Below are 15,107 nucleotides of genomic sequence, written 5' to 3'. Positions count from 1 at the left end.
TTTGTTAAACTCGCCGATTGTTTTCGTCATCGTGATGTGTTTTCTTGGGTGCGCTCCTGCTTATAGATAATGTCATATTTGAATTGACGCTTCGTTGCCATATTCCGGCGCCGCAATTACCAAATTTTATTTTAATACTGTCATTACCTCTTTGGACAGTTACAAAATTTACCATAGATAAGGGATAGCTGCGAGTGCACAGGCTCATTCCCTCGCTGTCTTTCTTTTTTCTTTTACGGACCAGAGTAGGATCTGTCTCGGATCAGTGATACATTAACACGTCATATCCGATTCGCATCGGTTTTATGCTTCTTAAACATGTAGCCGAGTAGACATTCATATATGTAGGGCTTCCGTATATGAAATGTAAGACACCACATAACTTCCACCCAGGGCTTCCGTGTACGCCACGCATGACACAGCTCAGACGTAGCATAACTTCCACCCTGGGCTTCTGTATATGCAATGTGTAACACAGCATAACTTTCACCCTAAAACTTCCGATTCATCATTTCCGTTGGATTATTAGATGGTATTATCTTTTCTATGCTACCATTTATGGGTAGAGTGGGAGTTATAGATCTCCGTGGATTAATTGGTTGTTTGGCAGAATTAGTTCTCTCCAGCCTTGCTGTAGCTCGTAGTCTTGTTCAAAATTTTGGGTGGAATTATGTTTGTCTATAAATTGTGCAAATTTATTGGCAACCATTTGCTGTATGTATTGTATGTCCAGTTCATTTATATACCTGTCCTCCCTATCCAGTCTGAGTTTAGTTTTAATTATTTCCATCTTTAATAAAGCGAACGTCTTAAGAACAACTGGCGTGTTCGGGCCCTCGTACGTATTGTCGAAAATGTTTTTTCGTTGAATGTTTACGTTGTTGCCTGTTATTGCCCGTGAGAATTCGCGAGTGACGTTGTGAATATTGAGATATGTGGGACATGCTAAAAAAATATGGTTAGCTGTATCCGGGGTTTGTTTACAGAGCTTACAGTTTAGTTTCAGGGGACGGGAATTTTCCTTGTTTCGTGTCAGCCCATATCTCCACTTTCTGTGACCAAATAGGTATGCGTCTCTTTTAATTCTGTAGGCGGCTTGGCGTTCCTGATTCGTGAAGTGTGGTTTTTGCCAGTTGTTAAGTAAATTTATTTTTAGCCAATTAGTGCATTCCGAACGTTGTTTTAGTTTTTTGTAAAGCGAACTCAACGTTGCCTCCTGCCACTCGCTTGGAATTAGTTTCATAACGTGGCAGATATTTAATAGATGTTGCCAGTGATTGTCTATTTGGAGCGCGTGGGGGGCCGAATTACTGTATAGGGATTCTTTGAATTGTTTAACTTTGGATCCGAGTGAATATATCGCCTCGAAGAGCCAAAACTCGACTGGTTCCGCCATGTTATAAAGGATCTGAATCTTTTGGAACAGGTATGCATTCGACTTGAGCTTGATATCGACCATGTCGATTCCGCCCGTCTCCACGGGTAAGAGAAGCGTTTTTCGCGCGATACACTCCAATTTTTCGGGGTGCCATAAGAAATTAAAATAGACAGATTGAATTTTGTTTAGATAACGGATCGGTATGATAAGCGATTTTGCTTCCAGGAGTACTAAGGGTAAAACGAGTGTTTGAATTACTATTCGTTTTCCTCGCCATGTCAAATGACGCGTTCTGGCTCTGCTCAAGATTCCAGACATTTTACGGATTTTTTCCTCCCATATTTGATTTTTCACGCCTTTTCCAAAATGGACCCCTAGAATTTTGACCGTCTCGCGTCGATATTTCTCGTATACAGCATTCACAAGGGATCTCTCCGCCTCTTTGTTCACACAAAAAATCTGCGACTTTTCCATATTTAGAGATTGGCCCGTTGCACGTTGAAATATCATTAGCTCTTTAAAAATTAATTCTATCGAATATACGGATCTTGTAATGAAACTAGTGTCGTCGGCAAATTGTTGAATTTTTTCTTCCTTTTTTCCTAATTTGATTCCCTTAATGTAACTGTTGTTGATTATTGCTCTAGTCAGTGGCTCCACATTAAGAGTGTAAAGAAGCATGCTCAAAGGACAGCCTTGTCGAATTCCTCTCCTAATTCGTATTTCGGGTGTGAAAGCACCATTGAGCTCGATAACGCTCTTGATTTCTGTATAAAGGTCTTTTATTAGCCTATACAGCCTTTTCCCCACGCCAATTTTAACCAGGAGTTTGAGTATAAAATCGTGGTTCACCATATCAAAAGCCTCTAATTGATCAACTGTTAAGATGGTTATGGGAATTTTATTTTTATTTGAATATCTAACAATACTATCTAAATTTCTATGGATGTCCGAAATTTGTCTGCCTGGGATTGAAGCTTTTTGGACGGAATTAATTATATGGTCGAATTTTTGTCGTAGACGGTTTGATATTAGTTTGGCTAGAATCTTGTAGTCAGCATTTAAATTTGAAATGGGCCTCCAGTATTTTAAGTTTGCTTTGTTTCCTTTCTTGTGTATAAGAATCACTCGCGCGTGCCTCCAACTATCTGGAATTTTTCCGAATGCCAAGACATTATTAATAACTTGGGTAAACTGTTTCTTTATTTCATTCCAGAACGTTAGATAAAATTATTTTCCCAGGCCATCGATTCCCGGAGATTTGTGATTTTCCAAACTTCTAATAATTTGAAGAATTTCATTTTCTGTGACCAGACCGCCTAGCTCCTCTATATCCGGTTGCGTTAGAGATGGTTCCGACATAAGATTTAGATATCTGGTCTGTGACTCATGATCAGTGGTTGCTGCTGTTCCCCATAGTTTTTTATAGAACTCGAAAGTTTTGTTTATTATGATTTGAGGATCGTCCGTCGTTGTGGCGTCGTCTAACTGTAACTTTTGAATTGAGCATTGCCTTTCCCGAGTAATTATTGCCTCATAAAAATATTTTGTGGGTTTTTCGTCATTTTCCGCATTCGGTACTTTCGAGACCGTTTTTAAAATTCTTTATTTGTGGGACATTATGTTTTTCAACTGATGTTTTATTCCTTCGGTTGGAGTCAATGTTGATGTTCCTCGCGTGTAGTTTTTTATTTCGTTTTCAAGTTTTATTTGTTCTGCCGCAGCGATGTTTTTTCGTCTTATACCGTAAAAAATTGATTCCTTTTTGATCTTCTCTTTTACATGATCCCACCAATCCAGTATGTTGTCAAATTGATCGATTTCTTCAAGAAGAAGAAGACCGTATTGGTTTTTGATAATGTCGCGAAATACCGGATTTTTACAGTGGGCGGCATTATTCCGCCATACGCCCTTTCCCCATATCAGCTTCTGATAGTTGTTTATTTCTATGGCGGGAAATAGAGTATGATCTGATATAAGATTTGGATGGTAGTGGAACGCCTTGATCTGAGTTTCTGGGTTTTCCGAAATGTAAATTATGTCAATACGACGAGCCTGTTTCATACGTTTTATAGTGAAGACTGGTTTGTTTGGATAGTTATCATAGTACGGATCAATAAAATTAAAGTCTTCAATATACTGCTTAAAAATTTGCTCGCCTTTAGACAATTTGAAATTCTTGGTACATAGGACATCGTTTTTTTCTGTAACTGCATTAAAATCCCCAGCCATTAGATCTAAGCTTTCTTTCTCGGCTTTAAGGACATTGGTTAGGTTTGTGAAAAAGTCCGTTTGTTTTTTACTTTTGCTATACGGGGGTCCATATACATTTATTAACTTGATCTTTTTTCCTAAATGTCCGAACACCAGGGTGTCTACTCGATTTCTAATTAAAATTTTGTAGTCAACATCACCACACGCAGTTTGGGTTGCCATCATAACGGCAGTGCCGGCTCAAAAATTCTTGGAGTCTGCATTAAAGTGCACTAAGGTGTTATAAATGACTTTATAGCGAAGTTCTGCCGCCCATTGATCAACTTTTCCTATATCTAGTCTGTGCGCCTCCTGTAAGAGTACAAAATCGGGCTTATATACTTTTAGTGTAAATTCGAGTGGACCTAGGTGGGACGAGATACCATTTACATTTAGGGAGATTACCTTCATCGGTCGTATATCGGATTGTATTGCTGTTGTATGCTCGGGGGAGTTTTAAAAGTCTTTTCCTTTTTTAGCTGTTGGTGGGGGGTTTGAGGATGTTGATGATGACTTGGTTTGAGCTCTTTCTCGTTTGTTTCGGTTGGGTGATCTGGTTATTTTCGATTCGTCTGATGTGTCAGAGCCTGTTGTTGAGAGGGCTATGTCCTCTGTGTCTAAGCAGGCAGGTGCGGAGGAAGTTTGCGGAATATCAGAAAAGACGGACGAAAAGGAGGCTGATTGCGACTCGTATTCCGGGATTTTAACTCGAAAGTACGAGGTGCCTGAGTAGACGGGACGAAGAGGGGTGTTTCCGATGGTGGATGTGGGTTTAAGATTTGGTTTGCGAGGTGCCACAGGGGGAGGTGTAGCGGGATACTGCAGTAATGTGTTAGATTCCGGTCTGAGTGACCAATCCTCAGTTTCTCTACCTTCTACATCTATGTTTTCCGAAGGTGTGATGTTTTTCAATGGTGTGCTGCCTAAGGTGGTGTTTCTCGTAGCATTCAAGATGGGGAGGGGAGTGGAGGTCTCCGTTTGTGTTACTGGTGTTATTTGCAAAGTTGGGTTGATTTTTAGTTGTGGTTTTGTGACGGTTGTACTTTTAAGCCAAGATCCTATGGTATTGTGATTATCTTTTTTATTTTCGGGACAATTTTTTCTTGACGTGACCCTCCTTTAAGCAACGTCGACATTTTTTAACGGCGGTACAGTTTCTTGCCGTGTGACCCTGCCCCAGGCAATTTAGGCACGTTGGTATGTACAGATCCGAGGACAGGTAGGTTTTACATCTCATACCGTGTATATTGAGGAAGGGCGGCAATTTGACAGGGTCGAATTCCGAGATCCACGCCGCGATGTATCCGTTAAAAAGTGAGGTTCCGCGATGGTATTGTTTACTTATGTTCCGTAATTTGCCACAATTAACTTTAATTAAAGCGTCCAAGACTGATTGGCGTTTCGCTTCATCTGGCACATCTTTGATGCTGATTCGCGTTGGAGGCTTTGTCGGGGAAAGAAACGAATGTTTATTTCACTTGCTAAGAGTATATTGTTGTTTTTACGTGGAAATGCGTCTCGCATAGAGGCGTTTTCGTTATTTTGGTCCAGTTGTTTGAAGGACATTATCCATTCTCTCGGCCGAGTTAAATATAGAGCCGTAAGGTGTTCCACGTATTTTTCCGTGGTCGCCTATTTTGTCAAGACATCGAAAAGGTCTTTAAAATCAATATCATGACTTACCTCAGCAACCACTGAACGCGGTCGGTTTCCTCGCTCAATACTTTGGTTGTTAGAGACCGCTGCCGAGTAGTCCATATCCTTTGTTTTTGTATATCCAACGGGTTTTTCTCCCGAAAAGGTATATTCGATTACATACAAACAGCCAAATAACTGATCTAGTACTTAATAAAAACAGCAATAACGTGCGTAAGCAGTGGGCGTAATATTTAACCTTTAATTGTGTGTTTCAATTCGAATACCTTTGCTTATTAGATTTTATACTCTTTTACTGCTGTCTGAGCTGTCTATGAGAGCCAAACGCGGATGCTCGACGATTCATAAGAAAATCGTCATTGTCATAAGCGAAGCGACACCACAATCACGTATCGTATTTGATCAATGCGGGGCGCAATAACAGATTTTATTCAACTAAGCAGCGCCAAAGTGACTAACCACTTTGGGCAGCACCATCCAAGATTGACGGGATGCATGAAGTTTTTTTTTCACCACAAGTCCTAAGAAGAACAACATAATGAAATAACAAACGTCATTATTTAATGCAAGCTCCATTTGTCTACTTAACTCTTTCTTGCGTGGCATACATTTGCTCCCAGCGCATCAGAAGTCATCCATGGGCGCAACAGATTGGTCTTCTTTCAACTCGAGTCATTAGGGATGATAACCCTTAAGCCAGAAGTTCAAAAGATAACAAAATCAGCCACACCTCCCCAGCTAAGAACTTCCTTCGATCAAAAAACATAAAAAATGTCCTTCGGTACCACCTGGAATACCTTCGCGTACAACCGGTTTGAAACTACTGCCCCCAATTTATAATTAAATTCCAGTAGAATTGGGAGCTGCCACACTAACCACAATACCTTGATAAACCATCCCCCAAATCCAGTCATTAGTCTCTCAAATAAGAACTCTGGTTTCAGGGTTGAGGTCGCAAACAAATTTACTAAAATGTTTTAAACATGCACAACATAATAGTGCAGAGCAATAACCTTGGAGCTAGGATAATGAAATTGAACTAATGAAATTATAGCATGTATAGAAAAAGTCAAACCAGGTATTGTCAAATCAGATCACAAAATACATTTAATAAATAAATAGCGATCATTTGGTTCATTATCTATAATTTTCCTTGTGCAGCCAATTTGGCCCGAAGACTCTCTGGCATTTCTGGTGGTGGAGGGCGAGGGAGGCGGAAATACACTTTAACAGAATCGTAAATAAACCACTGGAGTGCTGTCAACGTACCAATCATAATGATACGGGCTGTGAGACCTTTCCATACACCTGAAAAACAAAATTAATAGGGGACATGACTATTGAACAAAAACAAGAAAAATTGTTATAGAGGTTTTATTAATACGGGCCTAAATTGTGGATTATACATATCATCAGAGCGTACAACATGTAACATAATATACATGAAAAACCTAGTTCATAAAAAGGATCGATTACAATATGGGAAAAGGCATGTACAACTATAGCAGCATTACATACATAAATAGTTATTTACCTTTCGAATAAACTTTCACTCTAATTACTATAGAAACTAGTTTGAGATTCATACTGCTGCACCAAATTAGATAAAATGGTTAGCGTAGATGGAATTTTTACAAATATCCAATGATTTTCAATTTATGAAAGTAATAGTATTGGAATATATGTTGTGATCATACATTGAAGTAATCAGAAAATTGAAGAAAACTGGAAATATTCATACCCATTGGTCCTAATTTCTTGAGTGCATCAATAGGAGAACTTCCAGCATCTTTATTCAGCAAAGACACAACGGAATCAGCTGGATGAGACACAATGGCACAGAATACACCAGCAATATAACCAGCAACGAATGTAACGACCAGTTGCTCAGATTTGCTACATTCGGCCCGAGGCTTAGGCACAACAAACTTGTAAATAGCCTCAACAGTTCTTTCAAAGCATGCAAATTTCATCATGGTGTAGGGAATTTGCCTCATCCAAAGTGGAACCAATCCCTTGTAAAAGGCGCCGACTCCTTCAGCTTCTTTCATTTTAGGGAAAGCCTCACGGAGAGTGTTGGCAAAACCTGGCTGAGTTTGGATACGTACTTTGCATGCCTCCATTGGAGCAAGAGCAATATCAGCGAAGAATTCAGCAGATGCACTAGCCGCTAAGTACAGACTTGTTCTCCAGAGAAAAGCATTTTCTTCACCCAGTAAATTTCCATACACATTTTTGAAAACTTCATAGAATCCAAACTTGCAAAGACCTTGCATTGAATAACCAATAAGTGTTGGCGCCCAACCTTTTGCCAAACCTTTAACACCATCTTCGCGTATTGTGACTTTAAAACCAGTGAATATTCCCTTGTACTTCGCTGGGTCAACTTGGATTCTACATTTCACAAGATCGAGAGGGACAATCGCAGTGTGTGTGAGACCACAGCTTAAAATTCCACCAAAACCGCAGATGGCATAATATTTTGCAGAGCCGAACTCACAACTATCCCCCGAATCTGCCACTGCTAATCTTCTGGTAACCTCGGTGGTATGAGCTTCTGAAATATTAGCAAGCTTGGAATTTTCTTGACATAACGCCTTCACGTTAGGAGTGCCGAAAACATTGCTCTTTACTACGTCGAAAACTGAATTGACCATTGCGATTTCTCAGGTCTTTCTTTTGAAGAGTAAACTGAAAATAACCAAGAAATTAAAACTAAACCAGTGCGACCGCAGCCCTGACTTTTATATAGCGGAAAGCAAGGTCGTGAAGTGCTCTCGCGAAGAATAAGAAACCACCTTGGAGAATGACCTGCGACGCTCTACCGAAGTGTTATGTCATCTATGTCCGTAATAAAATTTTCGTCGCATTTTTTGAATAATTATCAATTAGGTTAGTTCAAATGAGTCTGTGTTAGAGATTTTATAAATGTTCACATATTTTTTTGCAATACAATAGTTGAATTTTCAAATATTTCGCATATCGAAGATATAAACATGCTTGGAGGATTGGATTAATCTGGCAACTGCAATTTGCGTATCCGCTGACGCAATCGATTTCGCAACAATGAGCCGCGTAATCACTCGAGTGACGCACAGTAGACAAGTAGCTTATACTGAACTGAATTGATAAAAAAATAGCGCCTTTACTCAAAATATAATGACGAAGTTAAAAAATTTAAATTTAAATATGCAATTTATTTTCATGATTCGTTCATATTCAATAAGTCGATGATTACAATAATTCAGATTTCGAAAGCTTAATTTTGTCGAAATGGAAAAGAAAAGTACAAATGTATTATGAAATGAAACTTAATTAAATAATGTATAATGAAGTGTTTGTAGACCTGGATGTTGATTTTAGATTTCAACGAATTATATGACAAAAACAATTTGGCTTAAACAGTGTTATTAAATGTGAACAAGAGAGCAACGCTCAAATATATGGACACGTGGACTAGAGCGAAGCAGGGTTTACCTTTGACGTTACCGGTACTCTAAAAAAAATCCGGGTTTTCAGTCGCAAGAATTTTCACAGTCAGCTGTCACGCTTGGCGGATTAAAAACCGTGTTCCCAAAATTAAAAATTAATACAGCGCAATTTTGGATGAAATATTAGATCTCATAAGATTCATAGAAAATTCAGGAATAAATGAAAGTAATAGCCTTCTGGCAAAAAATCAATCTTGAACCACTGAAAATTCCAAAGCAATTGGTCCAGTATTCGAAGAGAAAAGCGATTTTTTAATGATAATGACGAAAGAAAATAACAATAACAACAAAATTTTGAAACGATCGTTATGGCCACTAAACGTGTCCAATAATCTCTGCTAAGTTTAATATTTCTCGTAAAAATATCGTCGCTGTACGCAGGACTCTCGAGAAATATGGGTCCGTTTCCCACAACACTATGATGTTATAAACATAAAGGACCCATTTTCCTATTATTTCGGTACTTATGAGATAACGTTAGTAGTTTGTTTAAATGTGCTATACTTGGTAGTCTATATATCGGTACCTTATTAATAAAATTAGTATTTTCACATTTCATAACGACAATGTGATTTGTCCATACTCGCGCAATAATTAACAGTTAGGATTCACTTTGATCTTTATATATTAGTTATCAATTTTGCCTGTTAAACTTGAACTGACAACTTTTACACCAGCGATGCAATAACGACTCGCCGTTTTGAGTACGCCAAACCTAATGTTGGTTGAAATATCAGCTATTCAGAAGCCTTCATTTTGAAGGACTTGGTAGTTTAAAACACTTGGGGATTGCATTTATGAGCGAGTATTTATCCAACTATGAATATGAACATAACTTACCTTTTATTTACAAAATGCCGCAGCTTACCGTTTTGCTCGGCGAACCCTACTTTCTGACATTCATCACGAATAAGTAAATGATAATTATTATGGTACTAATTCTTATGTGACGACATAATCACATTGTGAAGTCATAGCCTTCTATTTTGCATTAGGCCTTTTGCTGCCAGCCAGTGTTTCGTATTCAGACACTCCTATTTTCCACAAAGATTCATTTTTGAAACTCGGTGGCATCTGCATTTGCTGAGGTGTACATTTCGTCCGATTACTGTGATATCTATTACATGGGGCTGAGATTTTCAGGGAAAATACTGTCAACGTTGACCGGGCAAAATTAACAGGTATCTTAGTCGTTGGGTTAACCGCAGCGTGATGTTTGCGGTAACAAGTTTTAATTTAGGCGTGTTACATCCACTTTCAAAGCAATTTCGCGTGATCTTACCCCAGTATATTTCGAAATCATTCACCGATCGAGATAGTTTCATGATCGCTCTACTGCATAGAAAGATTTTACTAAACCCCATTTCGATATTACTGCGATTTATGTGACAAAACTTTCAGTGTTCAATCGGGAGACATATTTGCGATGAAATAATCATTTTTGAATAAATTGTACAGTGAGGTGATTTCTACCAGAGATATCAGTTAACGGACAAAATAAATGGTAACTATTAACCATCCAAAATCGGTGAACCGATTAATTATTCCCAGCAATGTTAATTACTTGATTAGCTCCGAAATCGAAGAAAAGTTCGCTTAAAAAGAAAAAATTTCAACAGTCAACAACTGACTTGGGGTGTTTAACTAAATAGGAATGTTCGTTCGCTCTTGTGGTGGATGTAAGAAGTAATGATGCTTTACGACATAGGTTCTCAAAGTGCGACGTACGGAGCCCCAGGGCTCCGCGAGATAAACCCAGGGGCTCCGCGAGCTATTCTATTACTTTTTAAAATACCGACTTGGCTAATTTAAAACTATTCCTAGAAGCAGTAACAGCTCTAATAAAATTTGACAACAATATAGCCTAGAAATATGGCAAAGTGGCGGAATTAAAAAATGACATTATTTATAAGCAGGAGCGCAGCCAGGATTCTTAAGAGGGAGGAGGTTAAAAATTGGAATCGGAAATTTACGCGTAACATTCTTGGCGATTCAAAAAAAAACGGATAACGAGATTTCTGTTGCGTAAAATATTCAATTCATGTCCGATGCGAGCATTTGAAGTATCTTATCGTAATAATTTAATTGTGCTCATCGTTACTCACGTTCGATTCGAGATTACTGTTAGTGTTAGGATTACTAAAATGAAAAAATACTATTCTAAAATAACATAAACTGCCAACTACAAATAAATTGGAGTCGTATTTTTGCGATCTTGGGATTTGTTAAACTTGATTTTTTCTTTCGCACTCGATATTATTTTTAAGCAAGATATCGCCGTTTGAAAAATCACAAGGTCTTGGAAAAATACGAACGATTGAAATTTATTTTAGCGCATGCGGCTCCGTCGGTAGTTTCAGAATGGAAAAATGGTACATCGCGCGCATAATTAATTGACTGTGTTTCAATTTCGCAGTTACTACGATGCATAACCGAAGAAAACCTAACATAACACCAAATTTTGTGATTTACAATGTCTATAAGAGCGTTTTTTTCTCACGTCAGTCTGCTGAAACAAAACTTATAGTGCTATCTTCCATTTTGAGTTTGGTTCTAATATTTTAGAATGCCGCTCTTTAATCAAGAAATTTGAATTGCCGATTTACCTCTTTATTAACTATTATTTTTAGCATTTGGTCGGCGATGATTATAATATGGTTACATGTTTTTCACATTGAACTCATAATTCCCCACGAGAACGAAAAAGCAATTATAGTCGTCATTGTGGAACAATACATGTATATGACGAAGGTCTTGACTTAAGTCTTTTAAGTCTTCCAAAAATGTCAAGAGGGGAAAAGATTCAACCCCTAATTTATTAATATGTTTGTCATGTGCCAAATTTACAGCTTCAGTATATACAACTTATCTTTGAAATTTAGATTTATTTATGACTTGTATTAACCTTATTAAAAGGGTTTTAGTATATAAATTGAGTAAAGTACGTTTAACTTACTCAGGAATATTAATCGGAAAGTATCAATTTTAACATTATTCTGGGGCTCCGTGAATAATAGTCAACCTTTTTAAGGGCTCCGCAACACCAAAAGTTTGAGAACCCCTGCTTTACGAGACCCGTAGAAAAATTAAACAAAGAACCTAGAACAGTTGTATTTGGCACTCAAAAGTACCAAACATACATCAGCTGAGGCTTATTGTGCTTTTCTTTTTAAATAAACACATATACTTTTAAATTTCAGCCTATATGTGTGGGTGTGTACAATTTTTTTAGACAGGAAAATTCCCAATTTCGATTTAGTAGTTTCGCAGATGCACAAAATTCGAACACAACGCTCGCCAAAACGTTTTAACTAAGCGAAGTCTTGTTCAGACTTGAGCTCGTTCGAGTTTAGAACTGCTACGTTATATAATATCTAAAATACGCAAGTAAAAGTCTAGCTAGTGCAATTCACAAGACAGAGTGCGACACAACAACGATATGTACTGTGTTACAATACTTCTGTAAGTGCTTTCCATATAGTAGCATAAATATTAGCTCCAACCTATATTTAATTACATAATTAATTTGTTACGTATACATATATAAATACTTTATCCACCTAGTGCTGTTTCTTGCGTGCAAATTGTGATTGCCTTCATGCCTTTAAAGGTCATTTGTTTATCTAGTGCATCATTTGTCTTACCTATTGTGCTACAATACTTCTGTACTGGCTTTCCAAATAATAGCATAAATAATTGTTCCAAACTAAAGTTAATTATAAAATTAATTTGTTACGTTAATTAATTCGTTACGTTTGTTACGTAATTTGTTATTCATTAGTTTGCTACGCTATTGCTTTCATGCCTTTGAAAGTTCTTTTCTATCTAGTGCATTATTTGTCTTTTCTATTGTGTTGCAATACTTTCCTACGTGCTTTCCAAATAGTAGCATAAATAATTGCTCCAAACTATAGCATAAATGTAAAACTTCCTTTAAGCTCTATTTGAAATACCTCCCTATAAAATCTAAATAAGCAATACTAACTATCCTATAAGTCTATTAATTCGGTCAGATTCTCACAGACCACCATAAGTGTTAGATTACTCTAAAAACCCCAATATATAAGCTGAACTGATATACTACTAGGTGTACTGAAACATCGGTAGTAGATACCAAAATAAGCATCGCATCCTCCCGCCAATGACATTGTTTAATGTCATTGCTCCCGCATAAAGAAAGTAAATGCTAAGATACCCGCTCCGAATTTGAATTAAACCAACATATTAATTGTTCTCTACCGTAGAGATTTGTGATCAACAGTTATCATACTTCCTTCGTTGTGTATATGCTTGTTATTGTATATATGCTTGTGTACATACTTGAAATAAAATAAAATAGAAAGGATATGTACTGTAATTAAATGAAGTACTGTAAACAGGCATATGGCTTACGTTCGGCGGCATGGCGCGATAGTGACAGAAGATATACAAGCGACCTTTGACCATGATTGTACTGACCGTAGTTTACTACTGGTTGGACTATCGATGACTTGCTAAACGTATCGTACAGCAGTACAAAAATAGGTGGAAATGAATTATACAAAGTTAAAATTCTGAAATTCTTGAGGAAAAAAATTCAAGATGGTACAGTAGGCTAGTACCGGTACGTACCTGTACGGTATGGTACCATACCGGTACGCGGTACCGATAACTAAAATATAATTTCAATCAATCTATTCAATTTTGATATTTGTTGTCTATTACCGGTAGACTACCTCTGGCCACGTTTTCTTCCTGTGGATTATAGAAAATGTACCGGTACCGTACCGTATATTCAGATATTGTTTTTATACTGTTACTGGTACCGGTACGGCCGTAAAACCGGCTAACTTCGGATGATTTCACTATATTTTGAACAATATCTCCGCCGCATGTTGTTCAACTGAAGCCAAATTTGGAATATAATACACTTAACTATTACGCTTAACTATTTATTCTTGTGTCCTTTATTATAACTCGTATATATTTCACTAACTACTCCTAATTTATTGCAAAATGCTAGTTCGTTCTTTTAGGATCGTTTATTTTCAATGCAAGAAAAGGATTAACAAAAAAAAAAACGGAAGAATTGAAAGTACCTAACACTGGTGTAGGTTGAAATTGAAATGCAATATGGAACAAGTAAAGAATGAACAAAAATTAGACAATTAAAAATAAACGGATGAATCGAATGAAACACTGGCAAAAGTAAAAATTGAAATCAAAAAGCAATATGGAACAAGTAAGGTATGAACAAAAATTCGACAGTTAAAAATAAACAGATGAATTGAAGGAAACGCTGGCAAAATCAAGAATTGTAATCATTTCCACATGGGTTAGACGGGTCTTTGCAACAGTTCTTGTGGAACCAATGTGTTTCGCTGCAGCTTTCGCAACCGACCCATTCATCCTCAATTTCCGTACTTCCATTTGGATCATTCCATAATCCACAAGCAGAGCAGGTTTCGTCTTGATTATCACTTTTCATATTTTCTGATTTTCTCAGAGCTCCCCGTTGATCGGCTCGGCAGAGGTTCCTGCCCGGTGTGACTTTCGATCCTCGCTTTCGTTTCACTTAATAAAGTCAAATGACAATAAACGGATAAAAACGGCAAAAAGAAACTTTGCCACTTTTTTTCATTTTGCGCCTCACCTGTATGTGGTCCAACCTCCTGCTGTGTGCATGTATGTAGAGTTCTACGCTCACCTGTTAAAGATATTATCATCATCTGCCGATCGTAAACAGACATATCTAATCATTATGATCGTATAGATACATGTTTCAGGCCTAACGTATTACCAATTGCTACGGTATCTGTCGGAGGAAGTATGCAAAAACAAAAATCGACAAATTTCATATGCATTAAGCGTATGCATACCCATATTTTTAAATAAACAACATATGACTGAGACGATAGTGATGTTTTTGTAGGATTTAGTGACTAGGATCATGGATAAGCATAATTTTTAAATTTCACAAAACTGGGCGCCGCGATGTCTGGCGTTCAAATGTCGCAGCGAGTAACGCACGAGCTACGCAAAGTGACGTCGGCTACGAAGAGAGAGAACGGGATTTGCGTCGTTGACGTCACGCTGTACGTAATCATCAAAACGTCGATATTTTGATGTAATTTTTAAATCAAAATAATCGATTTCACTCGAATCTCGTACGACACCTTGTGATCACTGTATTTTTTTGTATACATTGTGTACGCTCTCTAGCGCTTGGCGGTGATTTGACGAAGGTAGCGTCTGTAGAAGTCACGATTTGAGCCGCTCGAAAAAACGGTGTAATTTTTTTGGTAAAATATGATTTTTTGAATGATAAAAAATCAAATCGAGCGATTGGA

General features: G+C 37.5%; 2 protein-coding genes across 3 annotated transcripts; both read right to left on the bottom strand.

The window, feature by feature from the left end:
* Positions 1-6,225: 6,225 nt before the first annotated feature.
* LOC120336320 (solute carrier family 25 member 3-like) lies at positions 6,226-9,707 on the bottom strand. Of its 2 annotated transcripts, XM_039403982.2 has the most exons (3): positions 9,619-9,707; positions 7,029-7,978; positions 6,226-6,595 (listed from the first exon to the last, which is right to left on the bottom strand). In XM_039403982.2, exons 2-3 carry the CDS (start codon positions 7,942-7,944, stop codon positions 6,429-6,431), a joined length of 1,083 nt encoding a protein of 360 aa, XP_039259916.1. In that variant the 5' UTR covers positions 7,945-7,978; positions 9,619-9,707; the 3' UTR covers positions 6,226-6,428. The 2 variants fall into 2 exon arrangements, with proteins under 2 accessions (XP_039259916.1, XP_039259915.1); XM_039403981.2 differs by lacking the exon at positions 9,619-9,707 and having other exon boundaries at positions 7,029-8,089.
* A 4,153-nt stretch (positions 9,708-13,860) lies between these two features.
* Positions 13,861-14,541, bottom strand: LOC144417664 (uncharacterized). The gene is made up of 2 exons (XM_078109754.1): positions 14,411-14,541; positions 13,861-14,331 (listed from the first exon to the last, which is right to left on the bottom strand). Exons 1-2 carry the CDS (start codon positions 14,505-14,507, stop codon positions 14,066-14,068), a joined length of 363 nt encoding a protein of 120 aa, XP_077965880.1. The 5' UTR covers positions 14,508-14,541; the 3' UTR covers positions 13,861-14,065.
* Between the last annotated feature and the right edge of the window lie 566 nt (positions 14,542-15,107).

Source organism: Styela clava, chromosome 2 (assembly GCF_964204865.1).
Source record: "Styela clava chromosome 2, kaStyClav1.hap1.2, whole genome shotgun sequence".
NCBI lineage: Eukaryota > Metazoa > Chordata > Ascidiacea > Stolidobranchia > Styelidae > Styela > Styela clava.
This window is presented reverse-complemented; position numbering and strand designations above follow the sequence as displayed.

Bases quoted from the DNA above. Each gene is read 5' to 3' on its own strand.
- LOC120336320 (XM_039403982.2), bottom strand. From the start codon at position 7,944: ATGGTCAATTCAGTTTTCGACGTAGTAAAGAGCAATGTTTTCGGCACT. The intron at 6,596-7,028 runs GTATGAATATTT...TTTGTTTTTCAG, and splicing joins CAAGAAATTAGGACCAATGG to GTGTATGGAAAGGTCTCACA.
- LOC144417664 (XM_078109754.1), bottom strand. From the start codon at position 14,507: ATGTCTGTTTACGATCGGCAGATGATGATAATATCTTTAACAGGTGAG. The intron at 14,332-14,410 runs GTGAGGCGCAAA...GACTTTATTAAG, and splicing joins GGAGGTTGGACCACATACAG to TGAAACGAAAGCGAGGATCG.